Source organism: Artibeus jamaicensis, unplaced genomic scaffold (assembly GCF_021234435.1).
Source record: "Artibeus jamaicensis isolate MK-2021 breed Jamaican fruit bat unplaced genomic scaffold, CSHL_Jam_final contig_61, whole genome shotgun sequence".
In the NCBI taxonomy this organism is placed as follows: Eukaryota; Metazoa; Chordata; class Mammalia; order Chiroptera; family Phyllostomidae; genus Artibeus; species Artibeus jamaicensis.
In genome coordinates, this window is record NW_026521906.1 from 1,850,132 (window position 1) to 1,863,185 (window position 13,054).

Genomic DNA, 13,054 nt, shown 5'->3' on the forward strand with positions numbered 1-13,054 from the left:
CATGTGCAAGTCTATGGTACCTAAAAAACCTAGACATTATATGTCTCACTGTAAGAGCAAAAATGACTACATGCTAAAGCTAGGGTTGGAATTCAAAGCTTTGATTTTTTCTATGACTGTTTTTGTGTTGTCTCCTTGCAAGCTACCCTGTTTCTCACCAGTTGTCATACAGAAAGATGTTAGAAATTTCTGTAAGAAAAGCTATTTTTAGGACATGTTACTATTATCTTTAGTGACATTATTTTATATTATTTTAATGACATTATCTTACATTATTTATGTAGTTTATCTGAGGTTATGAACTTTTGATAAGGCCTGGAAAAGTCACAGAACTTATGGAGGACCTATGCATATTTGAACTGACTGCAAAAAATTTGTGGTTTGTGGATTGCTAGCCAAAGACCTCTAGTATTCAGTGCAAATATATGGTTTTAATAATTATAATTGTTCTTACATAATTTAGTATGAGAGAAACTTCAACTGTAATTGTATCAAAAATCATGTTTACTGTGAACAATTGAAGAATCTGAGTGGGACTACTTGCCTCAGTGCGAAGCAATAATTTCTCTGTCAGTGCTGAGCTTCAGCTTCCTAGCCAGTGAGAAGTGTGCACTCCGTGTCATCAACCTGCACAAGACCCCTTCTCAGCTCACCTGGGGATTTGAGCTTGGAATCCTTTATTCCATAGAACCCTTTTCTCAGCCAGTTTGTTGACAAGCTACTAACATCCATCAAATATGTCAGAATATGCCTCCAGAATTCTTTCTTTCTCAGAAAACACGGTATGACAGCTGGGTCAGCAATTATGAACTCAGTGGGAAGTCAATCAGCACTGGCAGTTTTCAGTGCCATTGGGATACAGGGGAGCACCTGCTTGATTATCCCAACCTACAAGGAGAAGTTTGCAAGTTGTAGGAACTGCCTTTATCCTGAAAACTTCTTGGGTTCATAGCTGACCTATATTTCATATTTTAGAAAAATCTGCCAATGTATGACCATATTAACAGGCCACAAATGGAATTGAATTGAGTTTATAATAAGATTCTAAAAATGAATTTTGAGAAGGAGGGAGAAATTGTCCATCCAAGAAGTAAATCTCTTAACAGCTGGTTTCTGGGTGGCATTGTTGATGAGTTAAGGAGCTCTGGTGAGCGGTCAATTTGGCAGGAAGAGGAAAAATACAACCAAACACCAGAAGGATCATGTTAAAGCTTCATGACCTTGTTAAAACACAAAGAAACTGGAACAGAGTAATTCCAAAAAAAAGGGCTGGGACAAGTAGCCAGGAGTGAGAAGCAGGGTGGACAAATAAGTACTGAAGGTAAATTTTCTGAAAACCATACTTGATGATGTGCTTTCCTTACTTTACATACATGGATCATTGTTTCTTTATTGACCTCAGAGTTACATTAAAACCTCAGGGCCACATTTAAAGGGCCCTCTATAATAAAACTCCACACCCTGTCTCCACTCTCTTGACTCTCTGCCCTGAGATCCTGTGCTTTAGTACAGAGGTTCTCTAACATCAGTAAATATCAGGATCACATACAGTGTACAATAGCATACAGGTGGCTGCGACTCAATCCCAGAGTTTCTTATTCCATTGGTCTGTGGTGAGGTCCCAAATCCTGCACATTTTTAAAGGCTCCCTGCAGATATTCAGTATGCTGGTGCAGAGAGCACACTTCTAGAACAACACCTCTAGAACAACACCTCTAGCATGTCTGAGTCCTTATAGATTGAGATCTGTCACTGTACTCTTTCCCCCATGCTTGGAATGGAGGCTTCTGCCTTCTGCTGGCTGCATGTGTAATTGTATCATGCTGCTCTCTTCACCATAGCCATTTGGAGCAGGGAACTCTTCTGAATTTATTACTGTTGACATGTGCTGAATATGAGCTCTGTATGCTGAGAGGGTTCAATAAAGGTTCAAATGCAAAAATATCTGACTGAAGTAAGACCACAAAAGTCAACCAGGATGGGGGTTCAATTTTACTGGAGGTAGGATGGGGAGGGCATTGCATATCTATCCACAAAAAGCCTCTCAAGTATGTGCGTGGTTTCCATTTCCCTCCCAGAAGGAGCCACTTTTCTGAGTGAACTTGGTCTCAGAAGGACCAAGCAGAAAAGAGGAGAAACCACAGGGAAATTCAAATCAACTTTTAAGAAAAAAAAAACTTCCTGTTCAACGTTATTTTCTTTTATACTTGGCATCTCCTTTCTTATGCACACACATACACCCTCTCAGGTCCCAGTGCATGCCTGATTCTCACTGCCTGAGGTCAGAGGCAGCCTCACTGTACACAGGAGGTAATTCTCACCAACCCCCCATTTTTTGAATGAGGGAATATGTGTTGCTGGGTGTCAAACACCCATTTCCATGTGTAGTTTTCAGGCAGGTACATGATCACTGTGCTTTGATATCCCCATTTTGTAATGGGGAAAATACAGACACTGTGAGGCTGATAAGAACATTAAATTAGGCAAATATGTTAATTTCTTTTTCCCCTAAAAAGTGGGTTACGCAGTTCAGAGTAAGCTATCTCTATGACTGGCTTACAGAGGATGAAGAAAATAAAAAAGCTATATTTAATTTTTGTTAGTTTTTGGTCCCCTAAACCTACTTTCATAAGTGCTCACCCACTTCCCCATCTGCCAATAGAAGCCTATTTCTACTCTTTACACACCTTCCAACAAATTTTCCTTTGTTTTGTTTTCTTCTTTTTTTGTAGCATTAAAGATAATCCTCTTTCGAGATAACTGTAAAACGTGAATGAAGATGCTGATGACCATAACAAAGCCCCATGCCCCAACTCAAGTACCAAACCAGAAGATCAGGACAAATTGTGTATAGTAATATCTAATATGGAAAAAACAGCATATAATAGAATTGTTTTTCTTAACAGCTACACTATAAAAATATGAGTCATTATTCTTATCACTTTAAAATGATAATATTTTATCATTTTTATCACTGTTTTATCCAAGTGAAATTGAGAATGCTATTTCACATTGTTTCAAGTGCCTGGGGAAAACATTACATATTCAGCTAGGGAAACCCTTAATTCTTTTTAAATATGTATTTTTTGGAAAAAAATGTATTTTGTTAACCCTCTGGTTTTTTTCATTTGTGAAACAGTTGATGCATTTCGTGTATGACTTAATTAACATTGCAAAGATCTCTAGGACATTTGCCTGACTTCTCTTAGAGGCAAAGCTTTTATCATTAGCTGTTGTCGGAATTAAGAGGGTAGATTCCACTTTTGCCAGACTGATTGTGTGCTCTCCAAAGAGTCCTCCCACCTCTACACAAGTGAGCATATGTAAGCAATGCAGGTATCACCTCCCAAGTGGTTACGGAGTGGGGGCAGGTGATGTCTCAGGAAATCAGGGACAATCAGCAGCATCACACTTGGGCATTGGAAGCTCACTAGGTTACTAAGTCATTTCACAGGTGTTTCTGCACAACACAATGATCTGACTTAATGAGGAGGCTAATACACAAGTGGCCTTCCCCTCATGGGATGCACTGTCATGCCGGAGAAATAGACTAAAACAGATCAGGGAACAACCATGTATCAAATTCCAACTGGGAGGTGAATTATGAAGAGAGTAGATGTCACTTAGAAGAAGGAAACTAATGGGAGAAACCTGTTAGAGAAAGGACCAAGACCTAGAGCTGAGCATCAGGACATTGGAGAGAAAGGTGCAGTACTTGGAGAGTGCTCAGCACAGTCAAAGCAGGGGTAAGCCTAAAGTGGTAAGTTGAATTTCTAATTCTGCCACTTGCTGATGATGTATTTCTCATCTTTGGTATCATAGTTTCCCCATTTGTAGGACAGTGATAATAACAGTATGCTCCTCATAGGGTATCTAAATGGGTCAAATAAGTTCATGTGCAAACCACAGTTAGAACATTACAGGGTTAATACTATACATTTTGTGGATATTACTAACCCCCTCACTCCACTCATGCACATTCACATGACTCACACACCCTGAGTGCAGCGTGTGAGAAGAGAGTCAGGGTTAGGAAGATAATTAGCACATGAGGTGGGAAAGGAATGCAGAGACCAATCCTGATGAGTTTTAGAGATTTGATTTAATTTTAGTTCAGAGGAGTTTACTGAAGGATTTCAACAGAGAGGATGTGTGATGTTGCTTATATTTTATGAAAATGAGAGAATATGTTAGAAGGATGTGATGGAGGTTGAATCAGGAAGGGTAGCTATGAGGTTATTTTGAGAATATGGAAGGTGATGATGAGCGATTGATTGCATGCTTGCTCAGTATGATGTGAAGGATACTGAACCCCAAACTCAAATGAAATTTCTTCGCACAATGTTCTTCATATGGTCTTTATAGTATGCTTCAAATCTTTGCTACTGCAGTACTTTTTTTTGGATTAAGGATAAAATTAGGTAATGAAATGTTAATGAGTCACTAGTCTTTTCCAAGTGTGAGTTTTATATCATTCTCACAATGACGTTTAGGGTTGGTTTCGCCTTAGGTCTATTTTACAGATAGGAACATTGAAGCTCTGGGATGTCAAACAGGTGCCTCAAATTCACCTGCCAGGAGGTAGCAAAACCAGAATTAAGACCCTGACCTGTAGGCTTCAATTAATAAAACAAGAACAACATTTTCTTTGTTCCTGTTTTATCCATTGTCTATGTTTCCTTAAGATCTCATAGCAATGTAGAGATGTGTTTCTTTAGAGATAACCTATGTCACTAAAATCTATATCATTAATTTTGTCTCTAGATTAACTAGACATTTGAGGAAATGGAATTAGATCTTAAATGCTGTGATGAATTGAGATTGAGAGTAGATAATGTATTAGAGTGGAGAATGAAAGAGTCAGGGCACTGCAGACCTAGATACAGGGCACAAAGTGTGTCTTCTAAGCAGTAGTAAAGTATATGTTTATTCATGGGAGCACTTGTCCCAGTCCCATACATAGCATATAAACTTTTTGTTCCCATAGCACCAGGTGATTTCTATTTTATAACATGCTGTCTTAGCATCACTGTCCATAAATTGCACATGTTATGTCCACTCACTTCCCACTGCAGCTCTTAAGGACCCCATTCCAGACCCAGAGTCTGGTGCAGTGGAAGAGGGGAAGCAATCAGAAGAGAGAATGCAGACACAATATACAGATGAAGAATTTCAACTGGAGTTTGAGAAGCTAAAATGTGGCAGTATGAGAAACTTGAGGCCTCCTTGACATCCCTTGGGCTGTAAACCATTTACTCCCAAAGAGAAAAATGCAGTCATTTTGTATGAGAATATAGTGTCTGCTACTAGAATGGACTGAATAAGAACTCAATCCCTCTAGTTGACCTACTCAATATTAATATGCCTACTATTGATTTAACATAAATAGTGTTCCACACATGATGGTATTCATTTATATGTATTATCACTTTATATATTAGTATATTAATTCTTCCATCAGTATTGTCTGAAAGATATAAATTACCCCATTTTATAAAATCAAGTCTTAGAGAGGTAAAGTTGCCCAAGTTGACCTAGCTAACAAGCTATGGCTAGTGTATTTTTAAAATCTTTTTAAAAAATATTTTATTTATTTATCTTTAGATGGGAATAGAAGGAGACAAGGAGAGAAGGAGAGAAACATCAATGTATGGTTGCCTCTCATTGGTCCCCTGCCGGGGACTGGCCTGCAACCCAGGCATGTGCCCTGACTGAGAATGGAACTGTGATCCTTTGGTTTGCAGGCCCACGCTCAATCCACTGAGCTACACCAGCCAGGGCTAAAACTCGTGATATAATATACACACTATGATCCTCATTGTCCCATGATTGATGACAGTTTGCTGCCTTCAGTCTCCATCTGGTTTGAGTAGAGTTTTGTTCAAGGGACAGATCTAGAGCACTGACGGGGAGATCGGGGGACAGTCTGAAAACAATAGGTTGTTTGTGGAAATCTCTCTCTGTCTGGACTATTTATTTTTAGGGTCTAGATAGTCATCAGCAAACTTTCAGTTAAAAATACTCTACTCCTAGTGAATAAATTATGATATTGTATTTTAAAGCTAATTATAATAAAAGTATGATTTTATTTTTATTTCAGAAATCCAGTTTTACAAATAATATTTCTAGGTTCTCAGTTAAAAAAAATTCATAATGAATCATTGCGTATACTCAAGCTGCAAATTTTAATTTTTTGGCAAATAATTAAAAATTGAGTATTTTTGAGTAATTAGTTTTAAATAAGACTAAGCCCACCCCCTCCAAATACCTACTCACCACCATCTCACTCACATAAGATAACATATAGTGAATCTGTTTCAAGTTATAATTAGCCTAATTTTTTCTATCATAAAAGCAATAAAAATTATGAAGCATTCATAATTTTAAAATAAAAATAACGTGAAAATGTACAATAACACCTCCCAAATAGAGCCCTTTACTAACTTACTTTTAAAGACATTTTAGATTCACATTAAAATTTACAGTTTTTATATATTGCTGACCCAAAATATCCTCATCTGTTATTAGCACCCCAAAAAGAAAATGTACATGTTTTACAACTGATGAACTTAAACTGATACATCATAATTATTCAAAATTTATAGTTTTCATTACCACTCACACTTGGTGATGTACATTCTGTGTGTTTAGCAAATATATTAACATACTCATTATTATGGTGTCATGCAGAATACTTTCACTACCCTAAAAATTGTGTATACTTTGCCTATGAATACCTCTTCCCCAATATGTGGCAGCCATGATCTTTTTATTGTTACCATATTTTTGGTTTTTTTGTAATATTATATAGTTGGAAACATATAGCATGTAGCCTGTTCAGATTGGCTTCTTTCACTTTGTGATATACATTTAATTTTCCTCCATGTCTTATTACAGCTTGGTAGTTCATTTTTTATGGATAAATTATATTCCATTGTCTGGATATATCATAGTTTAATTATCCATCCCCTACAACATCTCAGTTGCTTCCAAATTTTTTAAATTGGGAATAAAGGTGTTTTAAACATCTGTGTCGGGTTTTTGTTTTCAACTCCTTTTGAAAAATACCAAAGAGTGTGAATGATGGATGGTATGGTAGAAGTATATTTAGCTTTGTGAGAAACTGCCAAACTATCTTTCAAAGTGGCTGTACCATATTGTGCTCCCACTAGCAATGAATGAGTATCCCTGGTGTTCCATATCCTCACTAACATTGGCTATTATTAGCAATCCAAATTTAGGTCATTCTAATAAGTATACAGAGATATCTCATTGTTGTCTTAATTTACATTTCCCTAATGGCATATGGGTATGGAGAATATTGTTATATTCCTATTTGCCATCTGTATACATTCCTTAATGAGGCAAAAGCCCTCTAAAATCCCTCTAAAATTTGGTCATACATTTTTATATAGATTTTACACATCCACAATATAAGTATATCTAAATTATAATTACTTGACCTTCTTTTGCTTTAAAGAATAAATAAACATTTTTGTATATAAAGACTAAATAATAATTGTTGCTGGCACAAGATAGAGGGAGGGATGAAAAGGATGCAATTATTTTCCCTCTGTTTTAAAATACCAAGTTTTTCTTACTGCATATGAGTATTCTTTTCCACTGAAAGCAGAAAAAAATCTCAGAATTTGAAGGACAGTACTATTCAGTCAGAGTTGAATAATAAGACTATTTTTTATCTCTAACCTTGGTCCTGAGAGGAGTAGATCAAGCAGCCCCAACTATCAAGCAAAGTAATAAGAAAGAAAAATTATGAGATATTACATTCTGGCATCTGACAGAGTAGATCCTAATGTAGGTACTTATGGCACTCTCATCCTGTCCCCTCAAAAAAGAGATGACATATCATGTCATAACAAAAAAGAAATGGAACATAATCAACAAAAGAAAAAAATATGTAGCCAGAGACATTGAAATTAAGAACAATCTAACAATAGCCAGAGGGGAATGAGGTGGGCACAGTGGGGGATGGATTTTTGGGAGCTACTATAAAGAACACATGGACAAAACCAAAGGGGAGGGTGAAAGCAAGGAAAGGAGATGGGTTTGGCTGGGGTGGAGTGGGGAGTGGTAGGAAGAAAACGCAGACAACTATAATTGAACAACAACAAAGTAATTTTAAAAAATGACATATTACTAATGAGAGGTTTTGCTTCTAGGATGATGATCAGTTCACTTTAACTCAGTGTGTGGTGGTTACTCATACATAAATTATTCCCCCATATCTAATTAGGATGGGTCTAGTTTATGTACCTCCCTTTAAAACAACAGGTCCTTCCAGATGTCAAAAACATGCATATACAATGGACAACTAAGCTGGGAAGGAAGACTAGAAATTATGATGATATACATTGATTTTTCTCCCCTCTTCTTTTTTTGTGCCCAGAATCAGATGTTGCAGATTTTGATGGCAGAAGCTCCATTCTGTACAGGTTCAATCAGAAGCTGCTGAGCACTCTCAAAGATGTGATATCTCTGAAGTTCAAGAGCATCCAAGGAGATGGTGTTCTGTTCCATGGAGAAGGTCAACGTGGAGACCACATCACCCTGGAGCTCCAGAAAGGGAGGCTCGCCCTGCATCTCAGTTTGGGTAAGGTCAAGTTAACCCCTGCTCAGACATCTACAGAAAACTTTTCTGTAGCAAGTTCTAGTTTCTAATCCTCCTGGTGTATAAGGTGAAAGTTTATAAAGCACAGTCCAAGTGATGTATTTCTTTTATTCCTGTTGGAGAAGAAAACTACTCTGTTTTTAAATGGTTAAGCCATAGATGACATTATTTGCAATGAGATAATAATGATAGGTAAGGAGATATACATGCCAATTGCTGGGCTTTATTTTGTTTGGTTATTTATTTATTTTTATTATCTACCGGTTTGTCTTTTTATGTCTTTTAAAAGTAATTAAGTTTAAACACACACTCATATTCACACATTATAATTAGGCTTGCTCACAACACTTCATTTGGTACATTTGGTACATTTATGAAAGGTAAGTTCCAGGAGAAAAAAATGAAAAAGAATGTTTTATTTTTCTTTAGAATTGTTTTTGTTTTTTGTTTGTTTTGTTTTTAGGGAGAAGATGTCATGTATATAAGAAAAATGTAAGTTTCTGGGCATTCTTGTGTCTTTTTTATGAAGGGTACTGCTTTCTTTAGGTGTCCTGACTGTCCCACAGTGAGCTTGAAACTTGTCAGATGCACGCTAATTTAGTACAGAATACCCTCCAGTCTTCTGCACATTGAGGACATGAACCTCTTGCGGTCGGTTCGTGCCTATAATGGACTGTTTTGCCTCATGCAGGTCTTCATTTCACTGTAATACTCTTCCTATCCCAAAGGAAGAAAGAGAGGGGTTCCCTATCCTTTATGTGATCAAAGGCACTTTTTAAAAAAAATTTATTTAGTTATTTTTCAAGTACAGTTTTTTGTCTATTTTTCCCATCCCAGCCTCCCCCACCCCTTGCTCCCCACCTCCCTCCCATTTCCACCCCCCTTAGTTCTCGTCCCTGTGTACTTCCTATTTGTTCCTCCAAATCCCTCCCCCTTTTTCCCCTTAACTTCCCTTCCTTCTCCTCTCTGGTCACTATCCCCTTGTTCTCTATTTCAGTGTCTTTGGTTTTTTTTTTCTGCTTGCTTGTTTGTTTTGTTGTTTAGCTTCCTGTTAAAGGTGAGATCATATGGTATTTGTCTTTCAGCACCTGGCCTATTTCACTCAGCATAATGCTTTCCAGTTCCATCCATGTTGTTGCAAAGGGTAGTAGCTCCTTCTTTCTCTCTGCATCAAAAGCACTTTTGAAGGAAGGATGAGACAACTGCAGGAGGCAAGGAGCAGAATTCTGAAAGATTCAAAGGCAAATCAAAAAGGAAATTATAAAGAGAGCCAAATGGATGAAAGAAGAAGTGACTGTTTTATATGACAATGACTCCCTGCCACCCATTCAATATTTGTTTCTTTCAAATTTTTATCTCTTTTGCTTTATTTGTTGAAATTTCCCTTAAGAAAATTATTTTGAGATCAGTAATAATTGTACTGTTACAAACAGTTCATATATCTAACTCTCAGAGCAAACTGCCCCATTTTCTCTATGATATTTTTAATTTAATTATTGTTGAAGTACAGTTTTCTGTCTTTTACTCCCATCCCAGCCCCCCACCGTGCTCCCCACTTCCCTCCCATTTCCACCCCCCTTAGTTTTTGTCCATATGTCCTTTATACTTGTTCCTGTAAATCCTTCCCCTTTTCCCATAGGGTTGCCAAAAACAGCCTGTTAATGTTTTTTTTAATAAAATGAAAGACAAGGCATTCATTTTCACCAATACCTTTATTGATTTGAATATTTTGAGTATGTTGATTATATCCTGCTATTGGTTTCTAATGGGTAGAGGCCAGTGGTGCTGCTAAACATCTTCCAATGCATAAGATAGCCCCACAGCAAAGGATTATTTGGCCAAAATATCAATATAGAAAGAAACTTCACAAATCACTTTGAACACATTTGATCAGTCACAACAACTTCTCCATACACTGCACAATATTTTTTGTATATCATTTTCATTTTTACCTTTCTTGAAATAATAAAGCTTAATATGCTGAAAATGTTGCATATTTTCTTCCATCTTCACTATTAAAATGACTACACAAAAATTGCCTATTTCAATATTAAAAAAAATTCATTCTAATATGACAGCTGTCATAATACAAACCAACAAAAATGTTTTGAATGAATTTAAAGATTACAAAGCTCTGCTAGAGCCATTGAATGGAAAAAATAAACTGATTGACCAACCCAGTATTAGAAAAATGGGTGAATATTATACCTGTGAAAGGCAAGTGTCAGTAAGTATTCACTATTAGATACTAAAGAAGGAAAGTCACAGCAGAATTTAGTATGTAAGTTCAACTTTCATCAAAGACTGGAAAAAATCATGGATAAATCACACAAAAAAACATTTAAAAAGTTAACAAGAGAGACATTAAAAGGAAGATTAGTTCAGACTCACAAAAAAGTCAGAACACATATGTCTTTATTTTGAATGGTTTCTGAGTATCTTCTTAGCCTCCTGAGTATTGTCAGGATACAAAAACAATCTTGGAATCCTAAATTTAACTCATAAAACTGACACCTAATGCATCAGGTTAAATATACACCAAAGGCACCTTTAGAATGGTGTGTTACTTAAAAGAGAGCAGTAAGAGGACTTGGTAGTAACCTAACTGGTTGTATTTTAGTGGTTTATCAATGAACTACCTGCAGGGTGGGCATATAAATATTCAACAGAAATATATTGGTTAATTAACTGCTATTTAATTTCTAGGAAAAACATATGGGTGAATGAAGGGAAGTCCTCACACTCTGCCAAGTATATGTGCCTTAGAGAGCATTGTGTGTTGTGAGTGAAGTTACTGTTTCTTGCCAATATTATAACATGTCTTTACTGATAATATTAATTCTACCAGTTACTGCTAAAAGTATTTAGATTGTCAATTCACATATGGAATTTCTTTTCTACAGCTTTGTTTCCTCAGTATTGCATGATGAAAAGAAATGGGCGTGGTCATGCAACAGATTTCATTAAAATGGCAGACATTAGTTGGCTGTGTATTGTGGGTAAAGCTGCATAAACTACATGTATTTTTAGGAATTTATAATCCGGGCTAATAACAGCTATCTTGCAGAGCATGAACACAAAACTCAAAATATTATGAATGGATAATTTATGTCAGTGAATAAATATGGAGAAGTATCAAGATGAGAATCTCTTAATATTTCTCATTTATTCAACAAATATTTGTATGTTCCATACTCTCTGCTATCCCAGTCTCCCTAAAAAGAAATGGTTATATTGAGATAAATAGGCTGGGAAGATGGCGACAGAGTAGGACAGAGCAGATTCTAGCTCTGGCACTCCTGGGTGAAAATCCTGGCAGATCTATAGAGAAACAGCGCAATAAACCATCGGTTACCCAGCATTAAAAAAACAGAGATTGCAACTGACGCTGAAACACCAGACAGTGGCAACTACAGGAGCCAGGACTCTCGAGGCCCCTGTGCCACTGTCATAACAACGGGGCTGGGGGGCGTGGGAGTCAGGTACAGGAGCCGGGACACTCAGCAGTGGTAGGCCTCAAGCTCGGGACCAACACAAGGACTAGCGTGGGTGAAGATGGATAAGGAGAACATCAAGATACCCGAAGGGGTCTGCACCACTGAAATTCACAGGTATTATATCACAGAAGTTCACAACATAAACCCAGGGAATCAGAACATATCAATTTTAGAAGCTGAGACTAACAAGAAGTGTCTCAAACAATGGGAAGACAAAGAAACAGTCCCCAAATGAAAAAAAAAAAAGCAGAAGCTTCAGAAAGAATGTTAGATGAAATAGAGGCTAATCAACTATCAGATATGGAATTTAAAGCACTGGTTATTACGAAGTTCAAAGAGCTCAAAATGAGCTATCAGAAACTACAGGGGAGCTACAATGATCTCACTGCAAACTACATCAACATGAAAAAGGAAATAGAAACTATCAGCAAGGGACAAGTGCAAATGAAGAATACATTTTCAGAATTGAAGAACACAGTAGAAAGTTTCAAAAGTAGAACAGATGAGGCAGGGGATTGGATTAGCGAGGTGGAGGACAAAGTAGAAAGCATCTCACAGAAAGAGCAAGAAAATGAAAAGAGGCTCAGAACGAATGAAGAGGGATTAAGAGAAATGCAAGACAATATGAAATGTAATAATATCCGAACAATAGGAATACCAGAAGGAAAAGAATAGGAACAAGGGATAGAAAACGTATTTAAAGAGTAATGAGGGAAAACTTCCCTACTTTGATGAGAGAAAAAGTCACACAAATCCAGGATTCACAGAGAGTCCCAATCAAGAGGAACACAAGGAGGCCCACTTCAAGACACATCATCATTAAAATGGCAAATTTCTAATACAAAGAAAGAATCATAAAGGTAGCAAAGGACAAAAAAGAAGTAACATACAAGGGAGCCCCAATAAGGTTAGCTACTGACTTCTCAAT

General features: G+C 36.9%; 1 protein-coding gene across 2 annotated transcripts in view; it reads left to right on the forward strand.

Moving 5' to 3' along the window:
- The window catches only part of CNTNAP5 (contactin associated protein family member 5), a 1,122,001-nt gene that overhangs the window by 524,398 nt on the left and 584,549 nt on the right, over window positions 1-13,054 (forward strand). For both annotated transcript variants that reach the window (XM_053670714.1, XM_053670716.1), the window contains exon 5: window positions 8,408-8,611. In XM_053670714.1, the coding sequence (XP_053526689.1) occupies window positions 8,408-8,611 (204 nt within the window). The remainder of the gene's footprint in view (window positions 1-8,407; window positions 8,612-13,054) is intronic.